The 19,255-nt window shown below is 43.5% G+C and overlaps 1 protein-coding gene across 1 annotated transcript in view; it reads right to left on the reverse strand.

Moving 5' to 3' along the window:
- Window positions 1-8,572: 8,572 nt before the first annotated feature.
- Window positions 8,573-19,255, reverse strand: part of LOC126190701 (F-box only protein 33) — a 124,461-nt gene continuing 113,778 nt past the window's right edge. The window contains exon 7 of the mRNA XM_049931168.1: window positions 8,573-8,684. Coding sequence (XP_049787125.1) covers window positions 8,619-8,684 — 66 coding nt within the window. The 3' untranslated portion in view covers window positions 8,573-8,618. The remainder of the gene's footprint in view (window positions 8,685-19,255) is intronic.

Below are 19,255 nucleotides of genomic sequence, written 5' to 3' on the forward strand. Positions count from 1 at the left end.
GAGAAAGTCTAACTTCGCTAATGAAATAAACTGAAACGCTGATAGAAGATTCTAACAATCGATTATTGCATAAAACTGTCCATTGTTGTAGCTGTTTACTCCATCTCAAAAGTCTCAAAAGTCGAAATATTGCATTCACATACAAAGGGGAGGCGGTCTACTTTTATCTGCGGCACCTTGTACTTTTTACTAACGTTGCGCAGCTGTGATCGTCAGACACCGCCGCCAGAGACCGTCCGACATCATCGGCCGACGGCTTGGTACCAGAGTGTCCGATCTTCTTCGTTAGTTTTTGGCGAGATCAAGGAGATTAGAATCTATTTTGGCCTACGCCTGCCAGGAAGAGAATGTGACAAGTACTGTTCACTCTTTCCTCTGTTATTGAAATAACCAGACAAATTTTACAAATATAAAGATGAAGAGAGACCCGTTCTATTACACACTCGATATGATTCGCGAGGACACTGAAAAGCAAGATTACAAAAACTTTCCAGTAACTTCAAATAAACTCAGCAAAACAGACATACACCCCTGGAAATGGAAAAAAGAACACATTGACACCGGTATGTCAAGCCCACCATACTTGCTCCGGACACTGCGAGAGGGCTGTACAAGCAATGATCACATGCACGGCACAGCGGACACACCAGGAACCGCGGTGTTGGCCGTCGAATGGCGCTAGCTGCGCAGCATTTGTGCACCGCCGCCGTCAGTGTCAGCCAGTTTGCCGTGGCATACGGAGCTCCATCGCAGTCTTTAACACTGGTAGCATGCCGCGACAGCGTGGACGTGAACCGTATGTGCAGTTGACGGACTTTGAGCGAGGGCGTATAGTGGCATGCGGGAGGCCGGGTGGACGTACCGCCGAATTGCTCAACACGTGGGGCGTGAGGTCTCCACAGTACATCGATGTTGTCGCCAGTGGTCGGCGGAAGGTGCACGTGCCCGTCGACCTGGGACCGGACCGCAGCGACGCACGGATGCACGCCAAGACCGTAGGATCCTACGTAGTGCCGTAGGGGACCGCACCGCCACTTCCCTGCAAATTAGGGACACTGTTGCTCCTGGGGTATCGGCGAGGACCATTCGCAACCGTCTCCATGAAGCTGGGCTACGGTCCCGCACACCGTTAGGCCGTCTTCCGCTCACGCCCCAACATCGTGCAGCCCGCCTCCAGTGGTGTCGCGACAGGCGTGAATGGAGGGACGAATGGAGACGTGTCGTCTTCAGCGATGAGAGTCGCTTCTGCCTTGGTGCCAATGATGGTCGTATGCGTGTTTGGCGCCGTGCAGGTGAGCGCCACAATCAGGACTGCATACGACCGAGGCACACAGGGCCAACACCCGGCATCATGGTGTGGGGAGCGATCTCCTACACTGGCCGTACACCACTGGTGATCGTCGAGGGGACACTGAATAGTGCACGGTACATCCAAACCGTCATCGAACCCATCGTTCTACCATTCCTAGACCGGCAAGGGAACTTGCTGTTCCAACACGACAATGCACGTCCGCATGTATCCCGTGCCACCCAACGTGCTCTAGAAGGTGTAAGTCAACTACCCTGGCCAGCAAGATCTCCGGATCTGTCCCCCATTGAGCATGTTTGGGACTGGATGAAGCGTCGTCTCACGCGGTCTGCACGTCCAGCACGAACGCTGGTCCAACTGAGGCGCCAGGTGGAAATGGCATGGCAAGCCGTTCCACAGGACTACATCCAGCATCTCTACGATCGTCTCCATGGGAGAATAGCAGCCTGCATTGCTGCGAAAGGTGGATATACACTGTACTAGTGCCGACATTGTGCATGCTCTGCTGCCTGTGTCTATGTGCCTGTGGTTCTGTCAGTGTGATCATGTGATGTATCTGACCCCAGGAATGTGTCAATAAAGTTTCCCCTTCCTGGGACAATGAATTCACGGTGTTCTTATTTCAATTTCCAGGAGTGTATGTTAATTAACCTTCAAAGAATGACATTCAGCACATGTTTGAAAGGCAGACATAAACTTTAGAATAAGATACTCTGAACACCGTAAGCACTGAACAGTGGAAACACATAACACCACTTTTGCGTTTTTTTATTGTGCCAGATCTGACGATTGGATAACCCAAAACTCGTCACGAGTAATTAAAAACAAGGAAACAAATTTTTGGCGGCTGAGACAAGTATACAATCATTAGTGCTGTTCAATTAATAATTATTAAAAGTTGTTCGAAACTTGTAATTTCCAATAAAGCAGCGTTTTCAGACAACAGTCTTAGACACATCCCTATTATTATATTTCTCATCCTCACGGTGCTACAGATTTTTTCTTTCTAGTACTAACTTCAAAAATTTCTCATAATCCATGTTATGCGCATGGAAACGTCGGCTGGTTTGACCGAAGGAAAAAAAAATGCTTTAAATTCCGCCGACCGTCATCCGTAGTTAGTACGTTAGATTGTACTGGCGTAATGCTTTTAAAAGATTGGCCGTCTTAAGCCAATGTCGGTCGTCGGTGGAATGCACCGATGTCGGTGCTACTGTGACCCCGGCCTCAGTTGAACGGTGACTGGTCAAGTGTCTTCCTCACCCCATCCCACTTACCACTTGCCCGCCACTGGACAAGTGTGAACAGCTGCACACCTGTTTAATGGCGCGCGTTAGTGGTACAGTGAAACTATGCCTCACTCAAGAGCCATCTTTTGAATTCAAAGGAATGCATAAAAAATAATCCAAGAAAGAGGTTTCAAATTTCAGGCCCATATTATCAACGCCTATATTCAGTAAAGTAGTTAAAGTTGTATTGCTGACACAACTCGGTGATCATTTCTTGAAAAATAAGTTATTAACAGAAGCAAAGCTTAGTTTCCAAAAGGATCACACCACTATCGCAACAATTACAGTGTTTCTTCATGAAGTGTATTATGTCCTTGATCAAAGTATGCGAATTGTTGACATATTTCTAGACTTCACTACGGCTGTTATGCCATAAATCATGAGTTATTCCTAAGTAAACTTGAGGCCTTCAGTATAAATGCTGCATCCATGCAGTTGCTGACTACATACGTAGTCAACTGTAAGCAGTGAACAAAGCTCACTTACAAAATCAGTGATCAGGTTATAAATTTCCGTTCCAGGTATGAAACAGACACATGAGGTGTACGCCAGGGCTCAGTTTTGGGGCCTTTCCTCTTTCTTGTGTATGTAAATGATATAGAGCCACCTCTTATCTCCCAGTTGGCAATCTATGCTCCTTATACCTTGCTGTTATTTATTGGCAAACAAAATGATGGGTTAACACTGGTAGGCAACTGAGGGACTATAGTTCGATTAAAATTACTTGACAGTTGACACTTCATGGGCTGGAGCTGGTTTCCTCCAATCAGAGCACTCAATATCACACCCGAACCGTTCGCCATTGCCAAACTGCTGTAACAACTGGTCAGCTCACCTTGTTGTGTATGGTTCCTCAATCCTGGATCTTGTCCTTTAATTTCATATTTCATCAGTGTGATAGCCACAAAACAACACACCCACGCGCCACACTATCGATATAAACGCATTTCATACATAGCACCAACCTAACACTTCTAGATCCTTCCGCAGAAGACGTGACTTAGTGTCAGTGTATAGTTATTATCATTGAGATCAGCTTATATTAGAAAAGTTTCGCAAAATATTACATCAAACCAAATTTTTGAAGGGCGCAATTTATCGTTGCTATTGGAATATCAGAGTGATAAATGTAACAAATTTACATACTGTAGCATTGTAGTGCAGCAGTAAGTGCATTAACGTGGTGTAGAGAAGGTATTAGGTTAAAAAATCGTGAAAGACAGATTTTTTTATTTCGAAATCTTATTAGAAGACTTTCATTATTGTTTTTACTCAATTAATTGATTTAAATGCATTTTTTAAAAAGTTTCTAATACTTTGCTATGTCATTTTCACTAGCGTATTGACTTTTACATTTGCCCTTATTTTTCTTCCTATGATTCTTTTTTTATTTGGAATTTGCCCATATCGTCTAAAATCTAGAAGCAAATGCCAATCAGCACTGCTCATTGGTTGGTATAGCAGCAGTTCATGTAGCCAGTGTAGGATAGTTTCAAGTAAGCACTGAATGATAGCGAGATATTACAGTTTGCTTTTTAGTGCTGAAACTGAAATTTTTCTGTCTTGAGTTTGCACACTGAGTTTAGCTTTAATCACTGTGAACAAAGTGATCATGATTTAGTTCTGCCACTGATTTTCGAGCGCCATTGTCTTGGGTACATTTCACATTACGAGGTTTTGGGTAGGTTAGGACATGAGTTTAAAATCATAGTTATAAAAAGCGCCGTCGGCTGCAGTTCAGTGATTGGTCACTTAAAATCAGCTATCAGAGCATCTCATGTCTCCATCATACCTCCCAGTGGCTGGTTCCAACACTGCTCCGTGTTACACATTCATAGCATTTGTGAAGGGACAGGCCATGTTTGTGTGTAACCTATAACCAAGTGGTAGCTGGCAGCCAATCTGGCAACACTGTAGTGGCAATTGACAGATGTCAATGTCAAGTAATTTTAATCAGGCTATAGATTAAATAACTATGTACGTATTTTGAGGATCAAGGTTGAAGATTAATATTAGAAAATCATAGTTACTGCCATTTAAAGTTGTAAATTCACACCACACCTCTCTTAGTAATATAGGTGTAATTGAAGCAGTAGACACAGAAGACTGTAATTTTTCCAGTATTTACCTAGATGAACATCTACCATGGGTAAACTGCATCAATTTTATATGAACTACATCTAATTAGCAAGCTATCAAAAGTAATTGGCAATCAGTCATTACTCATTGGAAACAATTTATTGTTATGGGGCAATTTTTGTACAGATTAATTGTCGACTAATCATAAGTGCCATAACTGCTGTTTTGAGGAAATCACAGAAAACTTCCAGACAGCACTCCTTTTTGATATCCTTATTTTGTATGGCCTAAATAAATGAAGACAGTTAATTTACAAACATTTTTGAGAGCAATGTTACCCGAAAATATTTAACAAAAACAAAAAAAATTGTTGAGGGAACAAAACTAGAACGGTGCTAGGTGCCAACCTCTAACATAAAAACCAGACTAACACTACTACTTATATATGTAAATAAAGGGGCGTTGAAAGGATAATAATAATAATTTTACTATTATAAAAATCTGCAAACTACTGTTTAGAGTTTTCCTATACTAACCATATTATATATATATATATATATATATTTTAAATGTTATGGGACTTAACTGCTAAGGTCATCAGTCCCTAAGCTTACACACTACTTAGCCTAAATTATCTTAAGGGCAAACATGGACAACCATGCCCGAGGGAGGACTCGAACCTCCACCGGGACCAGCCGCACAGTCCATGACTGCATTGCCTTAGACCGCTCGACTAATCCCGCATGGCTATGTATTATTATGAAAAATCAGTTAGGCCTACAGAAGTGCTGTGTTAGCAAACAAACTAGTTAAAGAACAAAGACAAAATCAAGCATGTTACTGTGTTCTTACAAATTTTATTTCAAAATAAATGTCTTTTACAAAGTTTAAAATGTTACATTTTGTATTAATTTACCACTATTTAATAAACAAAACATTACAATCTTACAGTCTATAAACAGCTGCTGTGTTTACTCAGACAGAGTCTGGTAAAACAGTTTGTTTTCTTGTTTAAGATAAGGTATCATCTTTTTTAAGTCCTCCTTCTCAGTTTTCAATCTGGCTATTCCTTCAAGCTGGGGTAGATCTAAGCCTTTTATGGTTTCCATCTTCACACATTTTTTGAATACATTCGTTTGCATCCACGTTTCAACTCCATTGAATGTTTTTTTGTAAACACTTTTCCTGGGTTGATTTTGGAAACTTTGAGCCAAAAGACCTTGGAAATTTCTAACTTTTTGTGATCAGGTGTTCTTTAGCTACTTTGGAGAAGTCATAAAAATCATCATCGTTCATCATAGTGGTTAGAAAGGGAGTTTCGCTTTTGGCATTACACAAAACTCTCACAAGATCCAAAGGAACTTCACATTTTTCTACCCTTTTTCTTTTTTCAATTAGAACAAAGTCTCGGTCACAGGTTAAGTATGAGTGTCCAGAGACGACTTGTCGTGTACTTCGTCAAAGAAATCGTTCCAGACCAAGTATATCCATAAGAACAATACCATCTGATTTTTGTTTTGGCCGCAGTATTTGTCAGACCACACTATTAACTATTTTTCTGGGTAATTTTACTTCTAATCCCCCTTAACACACAACTCGCTGTTTCGTTGCCTCCCCTGCCACTCATGCCCTCATGCCAAAGAAACACAAAATCTTTAATATTATCAGTCCTATGCAATCCCAAATTTTAAAAAGAAACTTGACGTAAATAATACATTTGGCAGTGTGACAATGTTGGCAAAGAGAAAACCTGTTGTAAATCTATGGATACTGTGCATGTATCACTTGTAAGAAATGGTAGAATGAACATGATCATGCTTCATCTCTTCTCTAGCTTTTTCAGCACATCTATGATGTAATTCTAGTGAAGTATCATGTACAGCTCTATTGGTTGAGTCATTCAGCATTTTACTTTTAAGCGGATCACATGTGTTACAGGTAGCTTTCCTTGGGCAGTGAAATCTCACTTTGGGAAAGTATTCTTTCTATATTTTTTTGTAGTGCAAATATCTAATGATTGTGTCTGGATAAAGTGGAACAAAAGCCTCATACTTCTGCTGTAATTTAAATCTTGGCTCATAAATAGAAGCGAGCTTTTAGCCTCTGTAATGGTTTTCTTCCTTGGGGAAACTTTTGTGTGTTCAACAATGCGTTTTACATCAGCAGCTGTATATTTCCTTTCTTTGTTTTTATTTCCCCTACGTTCAATGTAGGTAACATCATCACTCTTTTTTCCTTTTTCCGAGGTTTCCACTCTTTGTCTGGTAATTTTGTGTATTCCCAGAAAGGTTTTTTTGCACACTTGAAAATGTCCTCCTTCGTCAACAGAAATTGTATAAAAAACACTGGCCTGTCTGCAACTCTCCTCAAGTTCTTTGTGAGAACCATGACACCTTCTTGTAACTTTGAACACACCTACGTTCCCCATCAAATAAGAGTTTTGCTTAACATTATCATCTAGTTCATAGAACTGATTGAATATGTTTAATTTGTTTTCCAATGCAATTTTCTACATTGCTAGCGGTACTGGCATGAAACCTACAACAAACATTGGAATTAGAGGCATTAAATAATTTGTGACTGCCACGAATAACCTGTTTGTTTGCTACTCTGCACAGTTGGTAGATCTACTACAGTCCAGGAACCAAGGCAAACATAACATAATATGGTCTGCATAATCTAAACATAGGTTAGCTTAAAACGACACAGAAAAATCATAATCAAACAAAGTTCTTCTAAAAAGCCTTAGTCATAAGGCGTTAAAGTTATCATATACACTTACCTCATCAGGTGGAGGTTATTTTTTAGGTACAGTAGCTTTCTTATTGTTCCCATATGGTTTTTCCTCGGCTCTTAGTTTCTTATTTATTTGGGAAACACTACCTTCACCCCTTTTCCGACGGTTTCTTGTTTCACCCATCACATAAACCACAATAGTAAACACAACAGACAGGACTAATCACTGCAACTTGAACACAATCAAACATCAAACTAAAAACATCTGCATGGGCACATAGCCCGGATTTTGTATCAGAACAGGTGGCACTTAGCACCTGGCCCATTCTGGTGGTAATGTTTTAAACCACTTTCACGCTGATTACTAGATAGCCCAGTTTTTACTGGTGAGTGTTAGGGACATAGCCCATATTTTGACAATAAAACGAAATTTTTTAATTTTTGGAACTTAGACCAGATTTTATAATTTCTCGACAATTCTGAAACAGATATATGGCACTGTGCTGCTGACATACATATGAACAGAACATTTCCCCAGAAAACAACAATCACAGTTATGTGTGGAACAGATTACAGAAACTCTTGCAGGGAAATCTTTGTACATCATAAATGCCTTACTGTCTAGTCACTGTATCTTTATAAATTAATTAAATTCTTTAACACAAATCAACCAAGTGCTCTGATATACATGTTGGTAATAAAAAGAAAGACTGTTACTGCAGACAAAGAACTAAGCTAAAAACAATGGACCATAGTCCATGCATTAACTTGTAGAAAACTGCAATGACAGTTGAAACAGTCAGCTGTTGGTAGCTCCATGTAAACAAAAAATAAAAATAAATAAATTACCTGTCTTCATTCTGCTCTGTTTTCTCAGTCATCTGTTTCTTGTGGATCAGTAACATGGCTCGTTAGACTGATTATGCAACAGTTAAGTTAGTTTTCCTTTACATAGAATAGGAGTGCTGGTAGAATGTGAAATGTTCACTGTACAAAAATAAAGCAGTCAGGGAAGCCACTATCGCAGAGCTGGGAAAGACGATGGGAATACGAGAGGATTCAGAAGATTAAACAAAAATTAAAAGGATCAAATCAGTATTTATTGTTTCCTAATATTCTGCTACAACGAGAAAATTGGATCTACATTGTAACATTAACAGTACAGTTTTTAAAATTATTACATTGCACATTCCTAACAGCTGTACCTACTCCCAAGAACTGAAGAAAATGAAAAGATCAAAATCTTCAGGGAAGGCACTGATGCAGTGTACCTGCCAAATGTTAAATGATTTAAGTTATTGGACAAACTTCCTGGAAAGTGAACACGAAAATTACACAAGGCAGTTTGGTAAACTAATATTTAACATGCATGTTTATCGTTTAGGCTCTAAAATAAGTATATCAGTATAATGTGTTTGAAACATTTTTCAATATTCGCTGAAACTGTCTGCACATTGTCTGCTAAAATATCCTATACGACTGCTAAGGAATCGATTGTTTCCCTGCAGAGGAATTGGCATTCTGTTCCTGAATAGCATAGGAACTGAGTGACCCAAGATGGGCTAAGATGCTCCACTGAGAAAAAATGTAACTTCGCAGATGGAGGCAGAAATAATGAACATACAGAATTCCTCCCATTTACACGCTGTCGTAGCTATATCCTAGACTTTTATCCACAGTCATAATGTTGAGTGAAATACTTATAGGTGATATTGCACATTTCAGTTTTATATTGTGTAAATTTTGATGTTGTCAGACTTTTTATAGACTGTTGCTGTAATAGTTATTACATTAATTGCATCACACATGCATCATCATCATCATCATCATTTAAAGCTGATTATGCCTTTCAGCGTTCAGTCTGGAGCATAGCCCCCTTATGAAATTCCTCCATGATCCCCTATTCAGTGCTAACATTGGTGCCTCTTCTGATGTTAAACCTATTACTTCAAAATCATTCTTAACCGAATCCAGGTACCTTCTCCTTGGTCTGCCCCGACTCCTCCTACCCTCTACTGCTGAACCCATGAGTCTCTTGGGTAACCTTGCTTCTTCCATGCATGTAACATGACCCCACCATCTAAGCCTGTTCGCCCTGACTGCTACATCTATAGAGTTCATTCCCAGTTTTTTCTTTAATTTCCTCATTGTGCACACCCTCCTGCCATTGTTCCCATCTACTAGTACCTGCAATCATCCTAGCTACTTTCATATCCGTAACCTCAACCTTATTGATAAGGTAACCTGAATCCACCCAGCTTTCGCTCCCATAAAACAAAGTTGCTCGAAAGATAGAACGGTGCACAGATAGCTTAGTCTTAGTACTGACTTCCTTCTTGCAGAAGAGAGTAGATCATAGCTGAGCACTCACTGCATTAGCTTTGCTACACCTCGCTTCCAGTTCTTTCACTATGTTGCCATCCTGTGAGAATATACATCCTACGTACTTGAAACTGTCCACCTGTTCTAACTTTGTTCCTCCTATTTGGCACTCAATCCGTTTATATCTCTTTCCCACTGACATTACTTTCGTTTTGGAGATGCTAATCTTCATACCATAGTCCTTACATTTCTGATCTAGCTCTGAAATATTACTTTGCAAACTTTCAATAGAATCTGCCATCACAACTAAGTCATCCGCATATGCGAGACTGCTTATTTTGTGTTCACCTATCTTAATCCCACCCAGCCAGTCTATTGTTTTCAACATATGATCCATAAATAATATGAACAACAGTGGAGACAGGTTGCAGCCTTGTCTTACCCCTAAAACTACTCTGAACCATGAACTCAATTTACCGTCAACTCTAACTGCTGCCTGACTATCCATGTAAAGACCTTTAATTGCTTGCAAAAGTTTGCCTCCTATTCCATAATCTCATAGAACAGACAATAACTTCCTACTAGGAACCCGGTCATATGCCTTTTCTAGATCTATAAAGCGTAGATACAATTCCCTGTTCCACTCACAACACTTCTCCATTATTTGCCGTAAGCTAAAGATCTGGTCCTGACAACCTCAAAGGGGCCTAAACCCACACTGATTTTCATCCAATTGGTCTTCAACTAATACTCACACTTTCCTTTCAACAATACCTGAAAAGATTTTACCCACAATGCTGATTAAAGAGATACCTCTGTAGTTGTTACAATCTTTTCTGTTTCCTTGTTTAAAGATTGGTGTGATTACTGCTTTTGTCCAGTCTGATGGAACCTGTTCCGACTCCCAGGCCATTTCAATTATCCTGTGTAGCCATTTAAGACCTGACATTCCACTGTATTTGATGAGTTCCGACTTAATTTCATCCACGCCAGCTGCTTTATTGCACTGCAACCTATTGACCATTTTCTCCACTTCCTCAAATGTGATTCTATTTCCATCATCATTCCTATCCCATTCTACCTCGAAATCTGAAACATTACTGATCGTATTTTCACCTACATTGAGCAACTCTTCAAAATATTCCCTCCATCTGCCCAAGGCATCCACAGGATTCAGCAGCAGTTTTCCTGACCTGTCCAAAATACTTGTCATTTCCTTCTTACCCCCCTTTCGAAGATTGCTAATTACACTCCAGAATGGTTTTCCAGAAGCTTGAGCCATAGTGTCCAACCTGGTTCCAAAGTCTTCCCAAGATTTCTTCTTGGATGCTGCAATTATCTGTTTGGCTTTGTTTCTTTCTTCAACATAACTTTCTCTGTCTACCTGAGTTCTAGTATATAGCCATTTTTGATACGCCTTCTTTTTCCTTTTACAGGCTGCACTCCACAAATTTTTGGATGAATGATTTCCAAATGTTTTATTTCCCTTCAATGGTAGGTTTTTACAAATCACATTAAAGCATTTTACTGAGGACTGATTTAAACAAATTAGAATTATATTGAAACATATTACATATTAAAAGCAGCGCTGGTGATGGTGGTCGTCGTCGCCGTCGTCGTCATGGTGGCAAGCTGTATTTGGTGCGAATATAATGGTTGCTGTCTTCTGGGTTGGAAATGCCCTGAATTCCACTACCATTTGTTATTTTCGGCATATTTTCTTGCTCGGCCATAACGGATTTCGATGAAATTTTATGTGAACGTCCGAACATGTCCCAGATGAACATTGGTGAAAACGTTTGTTGAAATAATACTGGCCGACATACAGTTTCACGTTTGACTCTATGCACGACATTGCTCAGGGCGAGAGTGAATTTCTATTGAAAGAAGTGAAATTTGATCATATGTATGACTTTATGCGTTCTCTAAGAACAATAACGAAAAGAATTTTAAGAGCCATATTCAACCGAAAATTTTATATCTTAGGGACTAAAAAGTGCGAACGTCAAACTTGCCACGTAGTAACCTAACATCACAAGGTTCTCGAACATAACGTTTCATTTATTTACCACTTTCAATACTGAGTAAATTAAGTTCAATGTTGGAGATTTTGTAAAAAGGTCAAAAGTCCGTTTTCGACATGGTCTTTCAAAAAATTGTGTTCTTTCAAACTCTCCTAACTGGCATTATTAGTAAAGCCATGGTATGGTCTGCAGAACACAGTGTATTTCACTATCTAATGTGGGCTAACAATGCTAGGTAATTTGAATCAAAGTTGGGCGCGAAAATGGCGGCATGAAAAAACGCTTGTTGAACATGAAACATAATACACGATAGCCCGGTAGCACGAGGTGTGGAATAAAACTTTTCATTTGCCCACTATTTTCCAATAATCTCCACATTCGTCGAAAAAATGATGATTTTTTTATAAAACGGTGAAAACAGGGTATATCTGACACTTCTTTTACAAATACTGTTTTCTATTAAAGCTTCAAAACCAGTCTCACTGACACTTCTTTTACAAATACTGTTTTCTATTAAAGCTTCAAAACCAGTCTCATTCAAAACAATATTTTAAGCTTCCCCAGAAAAATGGGTTTAATTTCGAAAATGGGCTAACAACGCTACATAAAATGAGGCAAAGTAGCCGGAAATATCACGCTGCGAGTATAGTTTTACCTTAGGCTTCTTATTTTTTTCGATTAAAGGTACAATAAACAAGATAACTAGCAATTTGTTTTCCAGTATAAAATATAATTCATCTACCACTTTCCAAATTTCTACAAAATCATTTAAAGCCTGATGTACGTAAATATTACAAAAATAGATCACATTCTACAGAGCCCAACAAAAATGTATAAACTCTTTGTCAGGTTCTGTCGAGATATCGATATAATCGTTCGATTTGAGTTACAAGTGTGTTGTAGTATGGTCCTTGGTTCAACAGATGGTAGTACTTTCATCTCAGCTCAGATGGCTTGAGCACGCTTGACACTCGAGCAACGAAAATCTATTGTGAAATGGCTTTTCAAGTTTGATAATGCCTTTGAAGTGCAACATCAGTGGAGGCGGGAGTATTAAACAGAACCGCCAATTCGCCTAGCAATTAAGCGCATCATTGACAATTTTGAAGTGCATGGACGATTTGTGATATTCACAGAGGAAGATCAGGAAGACAGCATGCAGCTAGAAGTCCTACTTCGTCGGGTCTCGTGTTGGTAACGTTTGTTAATTCTCCACAGAAGTCTGCTACGCCATGTGCATGTGAAGTGGGGGCTAGCAGTACACGTGTACAAAGAATTCTGAAAGCTGCGAAGTGGAAAGTTTACTGCATGCGATTAATGATGACGATCCTGATCACCACTGCAATTTTGCGAATGGTATCAGCAAATGGTAACTGATGAACAATTTGTGACAAAGGTAGTGTGGAGTGACGAGGCACAATTTAAACTTAATGGAACCATGAATCGGCATAACAATGTGTGCCCATCACTGGAGAAATGTACCTGGAAATGTTACATACATCAATTCAGCCAGGTATAGGTACACTTTATGGGGCTGATGAAGAGATCCTCTACCAATAGGACAGGGCAGCAGACACTACCATCTAGCCGTACGAGCTTTCCTCGGTGACAGTTTTCCGGGGCACTGAACTGGACGAAGTTGGCTCCGCAGTCGCCAAATGTTACACCTTTTTTTTTTTTTTTGTGGTTTTAGGGCGCAAAACTTCTATGGTCATTAGCGCCCAGCCCATGACTTAAGACAGTAAAAAACCGAAATTGAAAACCAGTAGCAGTGGGAACAAAGTCATAAAATTGGAGAAACTAAATGTAGAAGGAATACTTAAAAATCCACTACAAAAAGGGGGTGGTTGTCCCCAAAAAAAGCTTCAAATGACTGACGTCATTTCACTGTCACTAATAAACTGGAGAACGCGGTCGGCTGAGCGCGTGTCATCTGCTAAAATCGACGATAGATCAGGCGATAGCTGTAGACGGGAGCGTAACGGATTAAAATAGGGGCATTCAATTAAAAGGTGTCTTACCGTCCACAGCTGAGAGCAGTGGGGACAGAGTGGGGGAGGATCGCCGCTTAAAAGATGTCGATGGCTAAAAAGACAGTGCCCTATCCGGAGTCTAGCTAAAATTACCTCCTCCCGACGACGCGTTCGGGAGGAAGAGGTCCAAGCGCAAGCAAGGGCTTTCACTTCCCGTAATTTATTACGGGGAAGTGTTGACCAATGCGCATGCCATAAATGAGCAACTTTGCGACATAAACCGCTTCGTAGATCGGTGAAGGGAAGCGACTGAATAGCTGGCTGAGGAAGAGAGACTGCAGCTTTGGCCGCTATATCGGCCGCCTCATTCCCACAGATACCAGCGTGTCCCGGGAGCCAGAGGAACGCCACCGAGACGCCCCCCAGGTGGAGCAAGTGCAGACAGTCCTGAATCCGGTGGACCAGAGGGTGCATAGGGTAAAGAGCTTGGAGACTGAGGAGAGAGCTGAGAGAGTCTGAGCAGATAACGTACTGTATCCGCTGATGGCGGCGGATGTAGTGGACAGCCTGGAGAACAGCGTAAAGCTCCGCAGTATAAACCGAACACTGGTCGGGAAGCCGAAAGCGACTTGGGGTGTCGCCAACAATATAGGCACTCCCTACACTTAATGATGTTTTCGAGCCGTCGGTGTAAATAAATGTGGCGTCCGTCATTTCTGCACATAGAGCAGCAAATGCCCGACGATAAACAAGTGTAGGGGTACCATCCTTGGGAAATTGACAAAGGTCACGGAGCAGGCAGATCCGGGGACGGAGCCAAGGCGGTGCTGTACCCCAAGTTGTCACGAAGGTTTTAGAAAGGCGGCAGGAAAGAGAATGGAGCAGTTGACGGAAGCGGACTCCCGGGGGTAGTAGGGAGGAGGAGCGGCCTGCATACCCTACATCAAAGGAGGCGTCGAAAAAAAGGTCATGGGCTGGATTAGCAGGCATGGAAGACAGATGGCTAGCATAACGACTCAGGAGGACTGCTCGCCGATTGGACAGCGGAGGTTCAGCAGTCTCGGCATAAAGGCTTTCCACAGGGCTAGTGTAAAAAGCTCCAGACACTAAACGTAATCCACGGTGGTGGATAGAGTCGAGACGCCGAAGAATAGACGGCCGAGCAGAGGAGTAGACTATGCTTCCATAATCCAATTTCGAGCGCACTAAGGCGCGATAGAGGCAGAGAAGGACCACTCGGTCCGCTCCCCAGGAGGTACCATTCAGGACACGGAGGGTGTTAAGCGATCGCAGACAGCGAGCCGAAAGATAGGAAACGTGGGAGGACCAGCACAGTTTTCTGTCAAACATAAGACCCAAGAATTTAGCGACGTCTGAAAACGGAAGGTTGACAGGACCTAGATGTAAGGAGGGCGGAAGAAACTCCTTACGTCGCCAAAAATTGACACAAACGGTCTTACTGGGTGAGAAACGGAAGCCGGTTTCGATGCTCCACGAGTGGAGGCGATCGAGACATCCTTGAAGACGTCGTTCAAGAAGGCTGGTCCGTTGAGAGCTGTAGTAGATCGCAAAATCGTCCACAAAGAGGGAGCCCGAGACATCAGGAAGGAGACAATCCATAATGGGATTGATGGCAATGGCAAACAGTACAACACTCAGCACGGATCCCTGGGGTACCCCGTTTTCTTGGGAGAAAGTACGGGAGAGAGTAGTGTTCACCCGCACCCTAAAAGTACACTCTGCCATAAATTGGCGAAGAAAAAGGGGCAGCCGGCCTCGAAAACCCCAAGAGAACAGTGTGCGGAGGATGCCTGTCCTCCAACAGGTATCGTATGCTCTCTCCAGATCGAAAAATATTGCTACCGTTTGGCGTTTCCGGAGAAAATTGTTCATGATATAAGTGGAGAGAGCAACAAGATGGTCAACTGCAGAACGATGCTTCCGAAATCCGCATTGGGCAGGTGTTGAAAGACTGCGGGATTCCAGCCACCACGCTAGACGGTAATTCACCATACGCTCCAAAACCTTACAGACACTACTCGTGAGAGAAATGGGGCGATAGCTAGACGGGAGATGTTTGTCTTTTCCAGTTTCGGAACAGGAACGACGACAGCTTCCCGCCATCGTCGGGGAAAAGTACTGTCGGTCCAAATTCGATTATAAAGGCGAAGGAGGTAACGCAGACTATGGGTTGATAAATGCAGCAACATTTGGACATGGATACCATCCGGTCCTGGGGCGGAGGAGCGAGAAGAAGAGAGGGCATGTTGGAGTTCCCGCATGGAGAAAACAGTATTGTAGCTTTCGTGATTTTGAGAGGAGAAAGCAAGATGTCGCACTTCCGCTGCACGTTTCTTCGGGAGAAACGCTGGCGGGTAATTTGAAGAGCTCGAAATCTCAGCAAAGTGCTGACCCAACGAGTTAGAAATTGCGACGGGGTCCACTAAGGTATCATGCGCGACAGTGAGCCCAGAGACCGGGGAGAAACTAGGTGCGCCTGAGAACCGTCGAAGCCGACTCCAAACTTCCGAGGAGGGAGTGAAGGTGTTAAATGAGCTAATAAAGAATTTCCAGCTTGCCTTCTTGCTATCGCGGATGACGCGACGGCATCGCGCACGGAGCTGCTTATAGCGGATACAGTTGGCCAAACTAGGATGGCGACGGAAAATGCGAAGAGCACGTCGCCGCTCACGTATTGCGTCACGGCATGCCTCGTTCCACCACGGAACTGGGGGGCGCCGGGGCAATTCGGAGGTGCGTGGTATTGAACGTTCCGCAGCTGTAAGAATAACGTCGGTAACGTGTGTGACCTCATCGTCAACGCTGGGAAAGTGACGGTCAGCGAATGTCGCTAGAGACGAAAAAAGTGTCCAGTCGGCCTGGGCAAACTTCCAGCGTCTCGGACGCATATATGGCAGCTGAGGCTGCAGTCTAAGGACACATGGAAAGTGGTCACTCGAGTGTGTATCATCAAGGGCGAACCATTCGAAGCGCCGAGCCAGCGGAACAGTACCGACCGCAAGGTCCAAATGAGATAAATGTGTCGTGGAGGCAGACAAAAATGTAGGGACCCCAGTGTTGAGGCAAACTAGATCCGCTTGGTGGAAGACGTCTAGCAGTAGTGAGCCACGTGGACAAGGATGTGGAGATCCCCAAAGCGGGTGGTGGGCATTGAAGTCCCCAACCAGCAAATAGGGGGGGTGGAAGCTGACCAAGAAGATGAAGGAGATCAGCTCGTGCCATTGGTGTGGACGATGGAATGTATACAGTACAAAGAGAGAACGTGTATCCGGAAAGGGAAAGACGGACGGCGACAGCTTGGAAGGAAGTGTTTAAGGGGATTGGGTGATAATGGAGAGTATCATGCAGAAGAATCATGAGTCCTCCATGGGCTGGAGAGCCTTCAACAGAGGGGAGATCATATCGGACGGACTGAAAATGAGGGAGAACAAAGCGGTCATGGGGACGCAGCTTTGTTTCCTGAAGACAGAAGATGACCGGCGAGTAGGATCGTAAGAGGATCGACAATTCATCCCTATTGGCTCGAATGCCGCGGATATTCCAGTGGATAATGGACATGGGGTGAACAGAACATGGAGGAATGTGACCAAAGTTGCTGTCAACTCAAAGACTGCTCGGAGCTAGCGACCGACAGCATGGAATGGCATTCAGCCGAAGGCAGAATATCCTGATCCATAGGTTGGTCAGGAGCAGCTTCTGCCACCAGCGATCGGCCGGTTGACCGGCCACCAGCAGTGCGCCTCGGCGCCACAGAAGACGGCCGAGGGCGATTTCCGCCAGGTGGTGCTGTAGATGGGACACGCCTTGGCGGAGAAGGAGAGGAACTGGGTTTCTTTTGAGCCTTCTTAGAAGTATGATGTTTAGATGAAGGAGGAACCGATGGTTTGGAAGTTGCGGTACGTAAAAACTCTTCACGAGTATGCTCTTTTTTGGAAGGCTTGGTGTCTGACTTTTGGGCTCGAGATTTTGCAGAACCCGATGAAAGGTGAGCCATAGAGTGGGCAGGCGAAAGTGGTGAGGTTGAACGGGCGATCTTTGCGCTGGCCGATCTGACGACCGTGGCACTAAAGGTGAGGTCGCAAGTCTGCGTGGCCGCCTCCTTTGTTGGCCGAGGAGAAGCAAGGACAGTGCTGTATTTTCCTGCCTGAGGCATGGTGGGCTGTCGACTGGCGAATAATTTTCGAGCAGCAAAGATCGACACCTTTTCCTTCACTCTTATTTCCTGGGTGAGCTTTTCGTCCTTAAAAACGGGGCAATCTCGAGAGGAAGCAGGGTGGTCACCCATACAGTTGATGCAGCGAGGGGACGGAGGTGGACAAGCACCCTCATGGGCATCCTTGCCACATGTAACACATTTGGCCGGATTGGAACAGGACTGGCTGGTGTGATTGAACCGCTGACATCGATAGCAACGTGTAGGGTTTGGGACGTAAGGGTGAACGGAAATTATCTCATAGCCTGCTTTGATTTTCGATGGGAGTTGAACTTTGTCAAATGTCAAGAAGACAGTGCGGGTTGGGATGATGTTCGTGTCAACCCGTTTCATAACTATATGAACAGCCGTTACGCCCTGGTCAGACAGATAGTGCTGAATTTCTTCGTCAGACAATCCATCGAGGGAGCGTGTATAAACGACTCCACGCGAGGAATTTAAGGTACGGTGCGGTTCCACCCGGACAGGGAAGGTATGGAGCACAGAAGTACGCAGCAATTTTTGTGCCTGGAGGGCACTGTGTGTTTCTAACAACAGGGTGCCATTCCGTAATCTGGAACAAGACTTTACAGGACCTGCAATTGCGTCGACACCTTTCTGAATAATGAAAGGGTTGACCGTGGAGAAGTCGTGACCTTCGTCAGACCGAGAAACAACAAGGAACTGTGGCAACGATGGAAGAATCGCCTGTGGCTGAGACTCAGTATACTTACGTTTGTGAGCAGACATAGTGGAAGGTGAGGAAACCATTGCGGAAGAATCCCCCATGATTACCGGCGTCTCCGATGGCGCGCTCCTCCCTTCCTCCCTTGTGGGGGCCCTCTCTGAGGGCACTCCCGCCTTAGGTGATTGTTCACACCTCAGGTCACACCTCCCGACAAACGGACGGAGGGACCAATCGGCACTTTCGGAAGGTATCAGCTCGGGTAATCACCCCTCCCTGGGCCTGGCCGTTACCAGGGGGTACGTACGTGTCCTACCTGTCTACCCGGGGCGGGGAATTACGCGTTACCCCGTCACCGGCTACGCACAAAAGGCGTGGGTTGGCCTTCAGACACGCACAGGGAGGAAGAAAGAGAAAGGGAAAGGAAAGAAGAGAGGTCTCAAACGCCGCAGCGGAGAAAAGGGTAAAGAGAAGAGGTAAGGAAAAGAGAAGGATAAAGGAAGGAAGAAGACATAAAAGCAAGGAAGGCGAAGAATGCAGTACATTGACGAGCGTCCGTCTCCGGACGTAGGCACAAACCATACTCCCAGATGGGGAGAAAGGGAAGGAAAGAGCCAGAGGTAAG

The sequence above is a fragment of the Schistocerca cancellata genome, chromosome 6 (genome assembly GCF_023864275.1).
Source record: "Schistocerca cancellata isolate TAMUIC-IGC-003103 chromosome 6, iqSchCanc2.1, whole genome shotgun sequence".
In the NCBI taxonomy this organism is placed as follows: domain Eukaryota; kingdom Metazoa; phylum Arthropoda; class Insecta; order Orthoptera; family Acrididae; genus Schistocerca; species Schistocerca cancellata.